Source organism: Dromiciops gliroides, chromosome 1 (assembly GCF_019393635.1).
Source record: "Dromiciops gliroides isolate mDroGli1 chromosome 1, mDroGli1.pri, whole genome shotgun sequence".
Lineage (NCBI taxonomy): Eukaryota > Metazoa > Chordata > Mammalia > Microbiotheria > Microbiotheriidae > Dromiciops > Dromiciops gliroides.
In genome coordinates this window covers 549,139,128-549,152,993 of record NC_057861.1, presented here as the reverse complement: position 1 = coordinate 549,152,993, position 13,866 = coordinate 549,139,128, and the positions used below count along the sequence as shown (strand labels likewise).

The window sequence follows — 13,866 nt, the reverse complement described above, 5'->3', positions numbered from 1 at the left end:
TCATTAATCAGAAGATTTACTGATAAGCATAAAATTCCAAGGCTGAAGAATTTTCACAAATAGAAAGGAGGCCTCTGTAGTTGAAATATGGGTGTTTATCAAAGGGATAAATGTATGATAAGCCTAGAAAGGTAGACTTGATCCAGGTGGTGGATTTTAACTTTAACATGGAGAACTTGCATTTTTTTCTTGTAGGTGTTAGACAAGTCAATTTTTTTTTCTTTTTTTTTGGCAAGAGAGTGACATGATCAGTCTTGTTAGTTACCCTTCTCCATAACAGGGGTATACTTGCAACCCAATACTGATGTCCATTGGTCAAGTCATCCCCTTCCTTGGATGCTGCTGGTGTAACATCCCTGACAGAGTGGGGTTAGAGGAGAGGGCAACTGCAGATTCTGCTTCCCACACAGGCAAGAGAAAAAGCCTGGGCCCTTCACAGGCTTCTGTGGTTTGAGGTTTTTGTTTATTTCTCAAGGTGATGAATTATCATGTGATTTGGAGACAGGATAAAACCAAAACATGGAATATTTCCTTGCCTTGGGGGATATGCAAAAATTAAAAATCCCAGAAATCTTTGCAGGTCTAGGTTACTCCTCCCAACTATGGAAGATGTCTGTCTCACTTTTTTGCCTCTCTTTCTGACTCTCTCAGGATCTTTCTCTGTCCCTCTGTGTCTCTATCTCTGTCTCTTTACCTCTCCAATCCTCTTCTTCTCTACCTTGCCTCACTGGAATTAAAAAAAATCAGACAATTGATAACTATAAGAGATGTTAAGAAATTGATATCCAAAGAGTTCAAGTAACTTTTCTAAACTTACTCAGATGTTTAGTGAGAGTGCTGCCTCTATGATCAAAATGACAGATTCTTATTCTCAAGCAAACCTTTATCCAGATACTTTGTATTATTACCACTTTTTCCCCCAATTCAAGATTTCCTAGATTCTCAAGTTTATAGATTCTTTCCCACTGATTACATTTCTAGTTGACTGATTTCAGAGAATACCTTGGAAGATACCTTAATCATGTTAATAAGATATCTTCAAAGCACACTGCAAATGAAATTACTTCTGGAAAATAGTGATGTAGACATTTCATCCCTGGAAGGCAACATGGTGTAGTAGAAAGTTTACACTGGTGGGCTCCAATACTTCACTAGCTGTTTGACCCTGGGGAAATCACTAAACCTGGATAAATCTCAGTTTTCTCATTTGTAAAATGACAATAGTAATAATCATTTTTTTTACACATCACAGGTTTATTAAAATTAAGTCAAATGACTTTTTATAAACTTTAGAACCTTCTAGGCAGGTATTGTAGGTAATTATATAAATTTTCATTACAAAGGGTGGTCCACACTTGATATGGGAATTTGTCTTCTTCCTAATTGCCTTCTTCCCCTTGACCATCTCTTGTTTTAAATCCTGGGCTTGAGTTTTGGGAATGTGACCATCTGGTGGTTGCAAATAAATGCAAGATCAGGGTTGAAAATGGAGGAGAGAGATTTGAAATTACCTGAGATAATAAGCTTTTAGACCAATCATTTTTTCAAAGACTCATAAAAAGTAAAAGCTGTAAGGAACCTTAGTGTTCATCTATTCCCACCCCTACCTTTTCAGATCTGGAAAAATACCCAGAGATATAACCCTTGAAATTATCAGTACTTGGCATATAGTAGGCAGCTAATAAATGGCTTTTCACTGATTCCTTCAAAGTTTTCATCTAACAATCCACATGTCATGACTGTGCCTCTATATCATATCCTTTAAATACTTACTGAAATGCTTGGTTCTTCTTCTAGCTGTTGTCACCCCCTGGCTCCTGAAAAATTGTTTGGATTTCTATTGCTCAATATTCCTTAATATAACAGTGGATCTTAAAGGATGGGATTAATAAGGTGAAGTATGAAGACTCAGAAGTTTGAGGAGGGGGCAGCTAGGTGGCACAGTGGATAAAACACTGGTCCTGAATTCAGGAGGACCTGAGTTCAAATCTGGCCTCAGACACTTGACACTTACTAGCTGTGTGACGTTGGGCAAGTCACTTAACCCTCATCGCCCTGTGAAAAAGAAAAAAAATCCACCCCCAAACCCAAAAAACCAAACAAACAAACAAAAAAAGAAGTTAGAGGAGACTGGAATTATTCCAATTATCATCAATCACAATCATAATAAAACTAGAACTATATGGGATCTTGGAAAACATTTTATTCAACCTGCTCATTTTGCAGATGGGGAAAATAATAGGAATAGAGAAGATATGTGACATTTCCAAGATGACACAAGTACTCAGTAGTAGGTGCAGGATTTGAATGAGCTAGAAAAGGAAGTGGCAAAGCACACCAGTATCTTTGCCAAGAAAACTTTCCCAAATGGGGTCTTGAAGAGCAGCATATTACTGAAATGACTGAACAACAACAAAAGAAATCTATTCTCTTCATATTACATATAAATAAGCCTCTGAGACTCAGGGGTACTAAGTTACTTGACCAGGGTTTCTATAGCTACTTAGTAGCAGACCTGTATCCAAGACTCAGTCCCCTAGAATCCTAAGCCAATGCTCTTTCCATGCACCACAATAAATTCTAGGCCTCCTTATCTTTCTAAGCCACTACTCCACCACAACTACCACTACCCTTATGAAAACAGGGACTAATCTGTGGTGTGTTAGCCCTCCTAGACACTGAGAAAGTTTAAAGTAAGAAGAGCAGAAGAAAGAATGCACTGGATTGGGTTTAAAGAACCCTAGTTTCTAAATCTAGCATTGTCACATATTAAATGAATGGCTGTAGGCAATTTAATCAAATGTAATTAAATAGTTATTTTAGAAACTTTTAGTGCAATTATCATGTAATATTTTATGCTTTAACTATCTCTGTTGGTCCCATTTCCCACTAAATGATAACCTTCATGATAACAGAATTATTTTGACTAAATTTTGTTTCTCCTCGGTGCCCATCATGGTGCTCTGAATACATTAGCCACTGGATTTATTGAAGCTGCTATAGATTCCATAGGTTGGATTCTTATCCCACTCTTAAGCAGTAGAAGTATACAGTTTCTAGAGTGTGGCAAGTACTTCTTCCTCTCAGATTTTCAGGGATACACTGAAGAATTGGGTTGTTTTTCTAGTTTTATTGGCTATTTCCATTCCAGTGTGTTAAAAAAAAAGGGGGACCAAAGAGTACATGTCCATTGTCCCAAATATTCCACTGTAGGCCTATACATAAGAGAGATCAAAGGAAGAGGAAAAGGTCCTATATGTACACAAATATTTATAGCAATTCTTTTTGAGGTGACAAAAAACTGAAAACAAAGAGGATGCCCAACAACTGAGGAGTACAAAAATAAAAAGTGTAGTTCTCCAACTTGGATTAGAGAGTTTTAAAATTTCCCTCAAGCTACAATGTCCTTTGAATCTAGCATATTCCTGGGTGAAAGCAGATTTTCTGGCACCAGGGAATTGATGACAACCAGGACATCCTCAATCTAGGTTCAGAATATAGCATAAGAAGTCTCTGGGGCCCTCAAATAGAGATGTATCATATGAAATATATTTTCCCTCGGCTGCTACTTTATCTGGAGGGTGAAATGCTGTGAAGCAGTTAGTTAAATTCCTGAATCAAGGTTGTATCAGAATTTCTTTTAACTATTCAAAGGCTTATTCAGCTGTGGCATTCTATAGGTTTCAGGGCAGCAACTATTGATGATGTGCCATATTCTATTACAATCAGTGATCTAATTTGCAAATAGAGAAATCCAAGTTACTACTGGCACCTGAAGATGTGCTCTCTGCTCAATCAAGAGAGAGTGCCAGGGCAGCTAGGTGATGCAGTGGATAAGTCACTGGCCCTGGATTCAGGAGGACCTGAGTTCAAATCTGGACTCAGACACTTAACACTTACTAGCTTTGTGACCTTGGGCAAGTCACTTAACCCTCACTGCCCTGAAGAGAAAAAGAGAGAGAGAGAGCGAGCTCGAGGGAAGAGCCTAGGCTTCCCAAGCCCATTCCAACAAGCAACTCTGCTTTTAAAGAGGCCTTCTTCAAGGTTCTCTGGGCTTTGCCAGTAACCCGTTTAGGTACAGGGGATGTAAATGGGAATTAAATGTTCACAAAGGTGGGGGGAAGAGAAGACTACTAAGCTTGGAACATAACATTGAATTAAAAATCAAGAGTCCAAATGCCCTAATTTTTTTTTTCAGACGTTGGGGCCTTTATTGGGTTTTTCTCACGATATAAAGAAGCTTAATGTACCGAGAAGTCTCTTCTTTAAGAAAAGTTGGTGGCACGTGCAGTGTGGGTGGGGAGGGGGTACCGTCAGTCCAGAGCTCCGGCCTTGGGCCCAGCTCAGTGCCTCTGCCTGCCAGGAGGCCATCCGCAAGCCCCCCTGCCCCAACCCTGGCCCAGGCTGACCCAGCCACTGGCCAGCCCTCCTCAGCCTGCTCTCTGCCCTGTCGCTTTTGTCTGTCTTTGGTATTGTTTGAAGTTGCTAGAGATGCATAGACACCTGAATCAGGAAACCAAGTCCAGTGTGGGGGAGGAAGTGGAGGCGGGCAGCAGACCGGGGCTCTGTCTGTGTCTGCTCCAGACCCTCGGAGCTCCTTCCAGAAATTCTTTGGATTTTTCCCCCTCTCCTCCTGGGCCTCAAGGCCTGCTTTTCTGGGGTTTTTCTTTTTGGCCTCAAAAAGTTTACAAAGCCTTCCAGGCGGCTGAGGGTAAGGCCCACAGCTGCCTGCGGGGGGTCTCCCCGGGAGTTAGGAGGGCGGCTTGGGCGCATCCCCTATCCCCACCAGCAGGGAGGGGGCCCCGTTCTCTTGTTTGGGGGAACCTCTGCTGGACGAGAAGCTGCCCCGGAAGGGGGATGCGGAGTGCGCCGGAGAGGAGGGCTGCAGTTCACCAGCCAGTTCCCTGTCCGTCACACCCCGAAGGCCAGGGGCCTGCAGAGGGAGGGCCACAGGGAAGCTGGTCATGTAGAAGAGTCTGCCCACGCGCTTGGCCACATGGGATCGGATCTTCAGGGCAGGTCCCAACTTCAGCCCCATGTTGGTCAGTAAATGCTCCTCGGTGAGCAGGGGCAACGTCTCCCCGTCTATGGCCTGTTCTCGGAAAACCGAAGCATACTCTCCACAGCCAGCCAGGCCACCCACGAAAGTGCACACGTCATCCACTGTCCACTTGCTGACGTCTTCAGGGCCCACAGCCTCCTCTCCGCTGTCCAAGAACAGTCCCCCCATGGTGCCTGTATGAAAGTAGGGGCTGACAGTGCAAGGGAGGCTCAGAGGCAGAGGGGGCGGCAGTGGGGGCCCCCAGGAGGGGCCCCTTCCCCTCAGCCCTGCCCCCCAGGCCATGCCCTGGAGAGTCGCTGCTGGGCCCACCCGATGTGTCCTTGGGGTCATCACAGGCTCGGCCGGTGCCCCCAGCCTCGGCCGGGGAAGCCTCAGCTTCTTCACTGTCCGACTCCTTGGAGTCATTCTCTGGGCTGTCCTGGGCCCGGACTCCTGGGCCAGCGGCCTCCTTGGCCTCTCCAGGCCTTCCAACCCCCTTGCGGGCAGCGGGGCGATGCCGGGCCTGCTCTCTGGGGGGTGTTGGGGGCCCGGGCCTGGGCAGGGGGCTCCGTGGGGGGCAGGGCCAAGAGGGGGGCTGAACTGTGCCTCAGCACCAGCATGGCGCTGCGTCTCCGCTGAAGGTCCTCGTGTAGAGAGGGTGGGGGCAGGGAGTGGCCCTCGGGGCCCTCGTGGGTTCGCAGAGCTGGGTGTTCCTGGGGCAGCCCCAGGGGGTCCGCAGTGAGCAGCCTAGGCCTGTGCAGACTCTCCAGCTCCTTCTGCCAAAGTAGTTCTGCTGACATCTCCAGCCTGGCCAAGCTCTGTTTCCGGAGGATTTCTTGTTGTCTAGCAAACATCTTAGCCTGAGCGGGCTGAAGGAATCCATATCCTGGGGTCTGGCACAGAGCAGAAGGCACACCCAGGAAGGGGGGTCTGAGGTGGGGGCCCAGGGCGATGTGGGGGGCGTTCTGGGGTGACAGCAATGATGGATGGGTCACGTCCCTATCGGAGAAATGTCCAGTGACAGCTGTTTCCCTGTGGGGGGGGGAAGGCCCTGCTTCCGGCGCTGCCCAGTCCCCCCTGCAGCCCCGCCTCCAACTCCAGCACCTGCAGAGCTGCTGGAGGATGAGGGGAGATGGGGTTCCAAGGCCCCGGGGCTCCTCACGGCAGCGGCAGCTGCGACCTCCTGCCTGAGCCTCAGGAGATCACTGTGGCTGGGCAGGCCCACGGCGCTGGCCAGCTGATAGAGTCGCTGCTGCTCTTCAAAGGCGCCAGGCTCACTTAGGGCCGACATCATCCTTCGGTAGTGTTCCTCCGGGGTCATCTGGGGGGCCGGCTCCTCCCGGAGGGGGGAGGGGGAAGGATCCTTGAGGGACTCACTCCTGGACTTCTTCTCCGTGGGGCGGTCAAGGCCGCCGCTGCTGGGGGAGCAGCCCCGCCTTTTGCCTAAAAGGTCATCTGCTGGGCCAAGGCCAATCTCGACGCTGCTTCTCTGGAATTCACAGCGGCTTTGGCGCTCAGGCATAACGAGGTGGCGGCTCGGGTGCAAATTGGAGATGATGGTAGAGAGGTCACTGTCACGGCTGCAAGAAGTCTCTCGGAAGGAGATGTTCAGATCCCAGTGAGTGTGTACCCTTCTCTTCATGATACTGATGTGCAAATCGTCCTCTTGCTTCACATCTGGTCGATGCCCATGGGCTGGGCTGCTCCCATCGCTGTCCCCATCACTGGCTGAGAAAATCGAACTCAGCTCCTTCTTTGGGATCCTGGTGGGGGGCAGTGGGATCGTCCTCTTCTCGGCCAGGCGACCTCGGTTCACTGGCGAGGAAATTCGACAGCCGGGGCAGTCACAGATCGGAGGATGAACCTGCAAGATGCCTTGGGACATAAGGGTCTACTGGGGGAGATGTCGGTCCTTCCGCCTGCATCCTTCGCCCTCGGCCCACCCTGGTGCCTGGCAGACATGGGTTGTGCGAGTGTAGAAGTGAGATGTGCATGTCTGGGGTGGGGAGATGGGGGTGTGGAGGGTGTATCCCAGGCCTGGGGGGGTTCGGCAGCGCCCTCTTGGGGGCAAGCCAGGCCCCCCAAATGCCTTAATTTTTAAAAATTAATTTTTTTTTTAGTGAGGCAATTGGGGTTAAGTGACTTGCCCAGGGTCACACAGCTAGTAAGTGTTAAGTGTCTGAGGCCGAATTTGAACTCAGGTACTCCTGACTCCAGGGCCGGTGCTCTATCCACTGCGTCACCCAGCTGCCCCAAATGCCCTGATTTTTACAGATAAGGAGATTGAGACCCAGAGTGATAAAGTTGGCAGTACAAACTCATACAAGTTAATCATCAAATCTAATTACCTCATTCCATAAGGGAAGGGACTGAGGCCTACAGAGATGAAGTAGCCTGCACAAATTAAAGGGGAAAAATGGAGGGAGTTCCTCATTAGACATGCCCTACATCAATGAAATCACAAGTGGAATCCAAAAATAAAATATAGAACTGAGATTCTTCCCACCATTTTTTCATATTAGTCTGTTGTGAAAGAAGACACAAGACCAAAAAAAGAAAAAAAAGAAAAATAGTATGATTCAATCTGCATTCAGACTCTGTCAGTTCTTTCTCTGGAGGTGCACAGCATTTTTTATCATGAGTTCTTTGGAATTGTCTTGGATCATTGTATTGCTGAGAATACTGCTGTCATTCACAATTGATTATCATACAATATTGCTGTTACTGTGTACTGATTCTGCTCACTTCAATTTGCATCAGTTCCTGAAGTCTTTCCAGTTTTTTTCTGAAATCATCCTTCTCATCATTTCTTATAGCACAGTAAGTAGTATTCCATCACAATCACAAACCACAAATTGTTCAGCCATTCCCCAATTGATGAGTATCTCCTCAATTTCCAATTCTTTGACACCATGAAAAGAACTGCTATAAATATTTTTATACAGATAGGTCCTATCCTCCCTTTCTTCTTTCATCTCTTTGGGATATAGACCTAGTAGTGGTATAGCTGGCTCAAAGGGTATGCACAGTTTATAGCCCTTTGGGCATAGCAGAAATAGGATTTGATGCAAGATCTTCTGATTCATCTTCTTGATTCATCTACTTTCAAGATCTTTCCATTACATAACATTTCTCAAGTTTATTGACCTGTTTTTCTCCTTGGGAAGAATTTTCCTCAATCAAACTTACAGCTTGCTTGGGGGATATGATTATAAAAGAAGAAAGAGTGTACAAAATAATATGGATCTCATTTCAGACATTTCTGAACTATGTGACCCTGGACAATCACTGAACCTCATTGACCCTCAAATTTTATCTGTGAAAAGGAATAACATTTGCACTCCCTAAACTCATAAGGGGGCTGTGCAGAAACTGCTTTCTAAACTTAAAAATGTTATATGAATTACGATTATAACTTATGCCCTTCACACAGTAGGGCAAGATTACAAATTGTCCCCTCATTATAGCATTGGAGTTATCCTTGATGAAATTCCTCCTCCTATTACTCATCATAGTTTGGAGACTACACTGAGTACTCAAAGGTTATTCCAGTGAAGTAAAGTTACTTATTGGTTCTACAAAGTTGGAAAACCTTTGAGTATATTCCCCATCATGGACTTGGTCTATTGTCCAAGTGATGTAAGAAGATGCTCATCACTAGTAGGTAGCCTACTAGGAAATAAATTTTTGGCCATGATAATCCACAAAACAAAGAAAAAAGACAAAATGACCCTCAGTTCTTTCCAGGCCTCTTCTGTTTCCAAAGTGATGAGAGCAGAATGGGAGTAAAGTTTTTATACCATTAAATATCAGTTTAACTGTTGATATTCTAAAATGTGAAACTCTTGTTCAATCATCAATGGGTCAATATATTATGAGACAAACTGAATCAAAAAATATTTACATTTTCACTATAAATTAAACTACAAGACAGAAAGAATTGTTACTAAATGAAAGAATGTCACAGATTCTCTTTGCAGGGACAAAAGGAGGAATTGGCTTCATAATATACCCAGAGGCAACAAGTAACATCGTTTTTATGGGACATTTTATTATATTATCTAGTTGTGATTCTAAAGAGCATAAGCTAAAAGAGAAGCATGAAGATCATTTTTTAATGTTCCAATACCAGAGGATGAAGAGGTAGTGAAATTCAGTAGAGCATTTGATAGGATCTGATAACCAAGAATCTTTATCCTTTTTTTGTGTCCTGGACCCTTTGCATTCTGGTGAAGTCTATGGATTTCTTTCTAGAAGAGCATTTTAAAGTGCAAAAATAAAGTGCATGGGATTACAAGGGAAAAAGTATATTGAAGTAGAGATATAAATTTTTAAAGTTTATTGGTCCCAGGTTAAGAATCTCTACTTTAAATCAACCTATATATTAATGCTCATAGACTTCAGTAGTTAATTGATAATGTTGAAAAAATGTGAGATTTCTAAAAGTCTCAGTGCTGTTTTAAGCTCTTCATCCTTCAGTTTTTATGAGGGGGAATGGGGCAATGAGGGTTAAGTGACTTGCTCAGGGTCACACAGCTAATAAGTGAGCCTCAGAGGCTGGATTTGAACTCAAGTCCTCCTGAATCCAGGGATGGTGCTTTATTCATTGCACTATCTAGCTTCCCCTCACCCTTCATTTTCTTTTTTTCTTTGTTTTTTTAAATTATAAAAGTATTTTATTAGGTTATATATTACAGTTACATGTAGAGATAATTTTCAATATTTGTTTTCATAAGATTTCTAGTTTCAAATTTTCTCCCTCCCTCCCCTCCTCTCTGAGAAAGTAAGCAATCTGATATAGCTTATATATGTACAATAATTAAGCATATTTCTGCATTAGTCACAGTATAAGAGAGGAATCAGAGCAAAATGGAAAAACCTCAAAATAGAAAAACAACAGCACCAAAAACAAAAGAAATAGTATGGTTCAATCTGCATCTATATTCCACAGTTCTTTTTTTTTCTGGATTTGGAGACTCTTTTCCATCATGAGTTTTTTGGAACTATCTTGTACTGTTGTATTGCTAAGAAGAATCAAGTCTATCACAGTTGATCAACACATAATGTTGATGATACTGTGTACAATGTTCTCCTGGTTCTGCTCATCTCACTCATCATCAGTCCATACAAGTCCTTCCAGGTTTCTCTGAAACCTGCCCGCTCATTGTTTCTTACAGCACAATAGAATCCCATTACATTCATATACCACAACTTGTTCAGCCATTCCCCAATTGATGGGCATCCCCTCAACTTCCAATTCCCTACCACCACAAAAAGAGCAGCTACAAATATTTTTGAACATGTGGGTCCTTTTCCCTTTTTTATGATCTCTTTTGGAAAAAGACCCAATAGTGGTATTGTTGGGTCAAAGGGTATGCACAGCTTTATAGCCCTTTGTGCATAATTCCAAATTGCTCTCCAGAATGGTTGGATCAGTTCACAGGTCCACCAACAATGCATTAGTGTTCCAGTTTTTCCACAGATTCTCCAACATTTATTATTTTCCTTTTTTGTCATATTAGCCAATCTGATAGGTGTCAGGTGGTACCTCAGAGTTATTTTAATTTGCATTTCCCTAATCAATAGTGATTTAGAGCATTTTTTTTCATATGGCAATATATAGCTTTGATTTCTTCATCAGAAAACTGCCTGTTCATATCCTTTGACCATTTCTCAAGTGGGGAATGACTTGGATTCTTATAAATTTGTTTTAATTCCTGATATATTTTAGAAATGAGGCCTTTATCAGAAGTACTGGAGAAGGACTTCCAGGGCAGAGCCAAGATGGCAGAGGAAAGGCAGTGAGCTTCTGAACTCATGACACAATCGCTCCAAAAAACATCCAAATAAGGCCATAGGAAAATGCCTGGAGCAGCAAAACTCACAGAACAATGTGCTGAAATCATCTTCTAACCAAGAACGGCTTGGAAGGTCAGAAGGAGGGAGCTGCTGTGCTGATACAGGAGTCAAGCCCAACCCCACACAGATCCAGTCCCAGGAAGATTCCTGACACAGATCCAGTCCCAGGAAGGCCTCGACAGAAAAGCAGACCCCCAGAGCCTCTGAATCAGCTGAAGTGCCAGTGTTGTCTGGAATTAAGCTCACAGTCTGGTGAGTGGGCTGAGCCCTGGGCAGGGGGGAGACTACAGGGGTCTAAGCTGGTGCTAAGGCAGAACTTGGATTTTACACCCCTGCTGAGAACCAGGAGGTAGGCTCAAGTAGCAGTGGCCCAGGTGGGGGAGGGGCACAGGCTCGTCGGGGCTAACAACCACAACACACAAAGCTGGTTGATTATAGCAAGTTGGTCTGGGGTCATCTAAGGACCAGGGAAAAGGCCGGGTTAGCGAAGAACCTGATTCTCCTTATATCATACCACCTGGGACTTCTTAAGGTTGGGATACTGCAGCCTGGAAATAGTGCCCCACTTTAAGTAGCTAAAAGTCTAGTAAAAGAAAGGCAAGATGAGCAGGCAGAGAAAGGTGAGAATCATAGAAAGTTTCTTCAGTAACAAGGAAGACCAAGGGGCACTCTCAGAGGAAGATGTCAACATCAAGGCCCCTATATCTAAAGCTTCCAAGAAAAATATGAATTGGTCTCAGGCCATAGAGATGCTCAAAAAGGACTTTGAAGATAAAGTTAGAGAGGTAGAGGGAAAAATGGAAAGAGAAATGAGGGTGATGCAGGAAAGACATGAGAAAAAAGTCAACAGCTTGAAAAGTCAAATTGGCCAAATGAAAAAGGAGGTACAAAAGCTCTTTTATGAAAATAATTGCCTCAGAATTAGGATTGAAGAAATGGAAGCCAGTGACTTTATGAGAAACCAAGACACAATAAAGCAAATCCAAATGAATAAAAAAATAGAGGGCAATGTGAAATATCTTCTGGGAAAAACTGCTGACCTAGAAAATAGGTCCAGGAGAGATCATTTGAAAATTATTGGTCTACCTGAAAACCATGATCAAGGAAAGAGCTTAGACACCATTTTCCAAGATATTCTCAGGGAAAATTGCCCTGAAATTCCAGAAGAAGCTAAAATAGAAATTGAAAGAATCTACTGATCACCTCCAGAAAGAGATCCCAAAAGGAAAACTCCTAGGAATATTTTAGCCAAATTCCAGAGCTCTCAGGTCAAGGAAAAAAGAAAGAAATGGGATTACAACCAAGAATCACCTACCCAGCAAAACTCATCGTTATCTTTCAGTGGAAAAAATGGTACTTTAGTGAAAAGGAAGACTTTCAGACATTTGTGATGAAAAGACCTGAACTGAATGGCAAATTTGACTTTCAAATACAAGACCCTAGAGAACCATAAAAAATTGGACCTGGGGGACATACCTGGGGTCATACAGTGGGTGACTGTCTTGTGTCTGAGGCTGGGTTGTGGCTGGGATCTCCCTGGGTCCAGGGGTGATGCTTTGTCCACTGTGTCACTTAGCTAGGTGATGACATCTTTAAGGTTAAATTGAGAGGTGAAGTGAATTCACTGGGGGAGGGGGAAGCGCAGAAGTGAAAACCTACATGAAAGTAACAGGAAAAGGCTTATGGAGTGGGGGAAGAGATGGGAGAGGAGCAGGGCAGTAAATGAATTTTACAGTCATCAGAAAAGGCTCAAAGACCTTAAACTCATCAGAGCTGCCTCAAGGAGGGACTAACGGACACACCCAGCTGGGTGGAGTAATCTGTCTAATCTGGGCAGTAAATGAGTAAACTCATCAGAATTGGCTCAAAGACCTCAATCTCATTAGAATTGACTCAAGGAGGGAATAATGTACACACTCAATTGGGTGGAGTGTTCTCTCTAACCCTGCAGGAAAATAGGAGGGGAAGGGGATAAAGAGAGAGAGGCAAAAGAAGGAAGGGCAGAGTGGGGGAGGGGACAGACTTCAGAAGGGAATCCCTTTTGAAGAGGGATAGGATGAAAGAAGATGGATAATAGAATAAATATCATGGGGAAGGCAATAGGATGGAAGGGAAACAGTTAACAATAGTAATCATGTAAAAGAGAAAAGGGGGAAAAATTGTACAAAAAATATTTATAGCAACTCTTGGTGGAGGCTAAGAATTGAGAATCAAGGGAATGTCCATCAATTGAGGAATGATGGAAAAAGCTGTGTTATATGATTGTAGTGGAATGGTCCTATGCTACAGGAAATGACAAACAAGATGATCCCTGAAAAACCTGGAAAGACTAATGAAAATCAATGTATAGTGAAGTGAGCAGAGCTGGGAGGACATTGTGGGTAGTGACAGCAGCAGTGTTCAATGAGCAATTGTGAATGACTTAACTACTCTCAGCAGTGCATTGATTCAGGACAATCCCAAGGAACTAATGAGGAAGCTTACTATGCACCCCTATAGAAAGAACTGATAAAAAGAACACTTGTGGATTATACATATATAACCTGATTGCCATGTTGTGGAGGAGGGAGGAAAGGGAGGGAGGGAGGGAGAAAAATTTGGAACTCTGTGTCTTATGAAAATGAATGTTGAAAACTACCCTTATATGTAACTGGAAAATAAAATAAACGTTTGTTGCTGAAAAAAAAAAGTACTGTCTATAAAAATTGTTTCCTAGCTTTCTGCCTCCCTTCTTATTTTGGATGCATTGCTTCTGTTTGTAGAAAACCTTTTTAATTTAGTGTAATCAAAACCATCTCTTTTGTATTTCATACTATTCTCTATCTCTTGTTTGGTCATAAACTGTTCTCATTTCCAGGTAAACTATTCCTTCCTATCCTAATTTAGCTATGGTATCACCTTTTATGTCTAAATCATGTAGCCATTTTGACCTTATTTTAGTATAAGGTATAAGATATTAGTCTATG

The 13,866-nt window shown here is 43.5% G+C and overlaps 1 protein-coding gene across 1 annotated transcript; it reads right to left on the bottom strand.

Moving 5' to 3' along the window:
- Window positions 1–4,750: 4,750 nt before the first annotated feature.
- LOC122736341 (sterile alpha motif domain-containing protein 11-like) lies at window positions 4,751–6,926 on the bottom strand. Its single transcript, XM_043978488.1, is given in 4 exon segments — window positions 4,751–5,296; window positions 5,298–5,597; window positions 5,599–6,084; window positions 6,087–6,926. Coding segments are annotated over 4 exon segments (2,172 nt in total).
- Window positions 6,927–13,866: the final 6,940 nt, after the last annotated feature.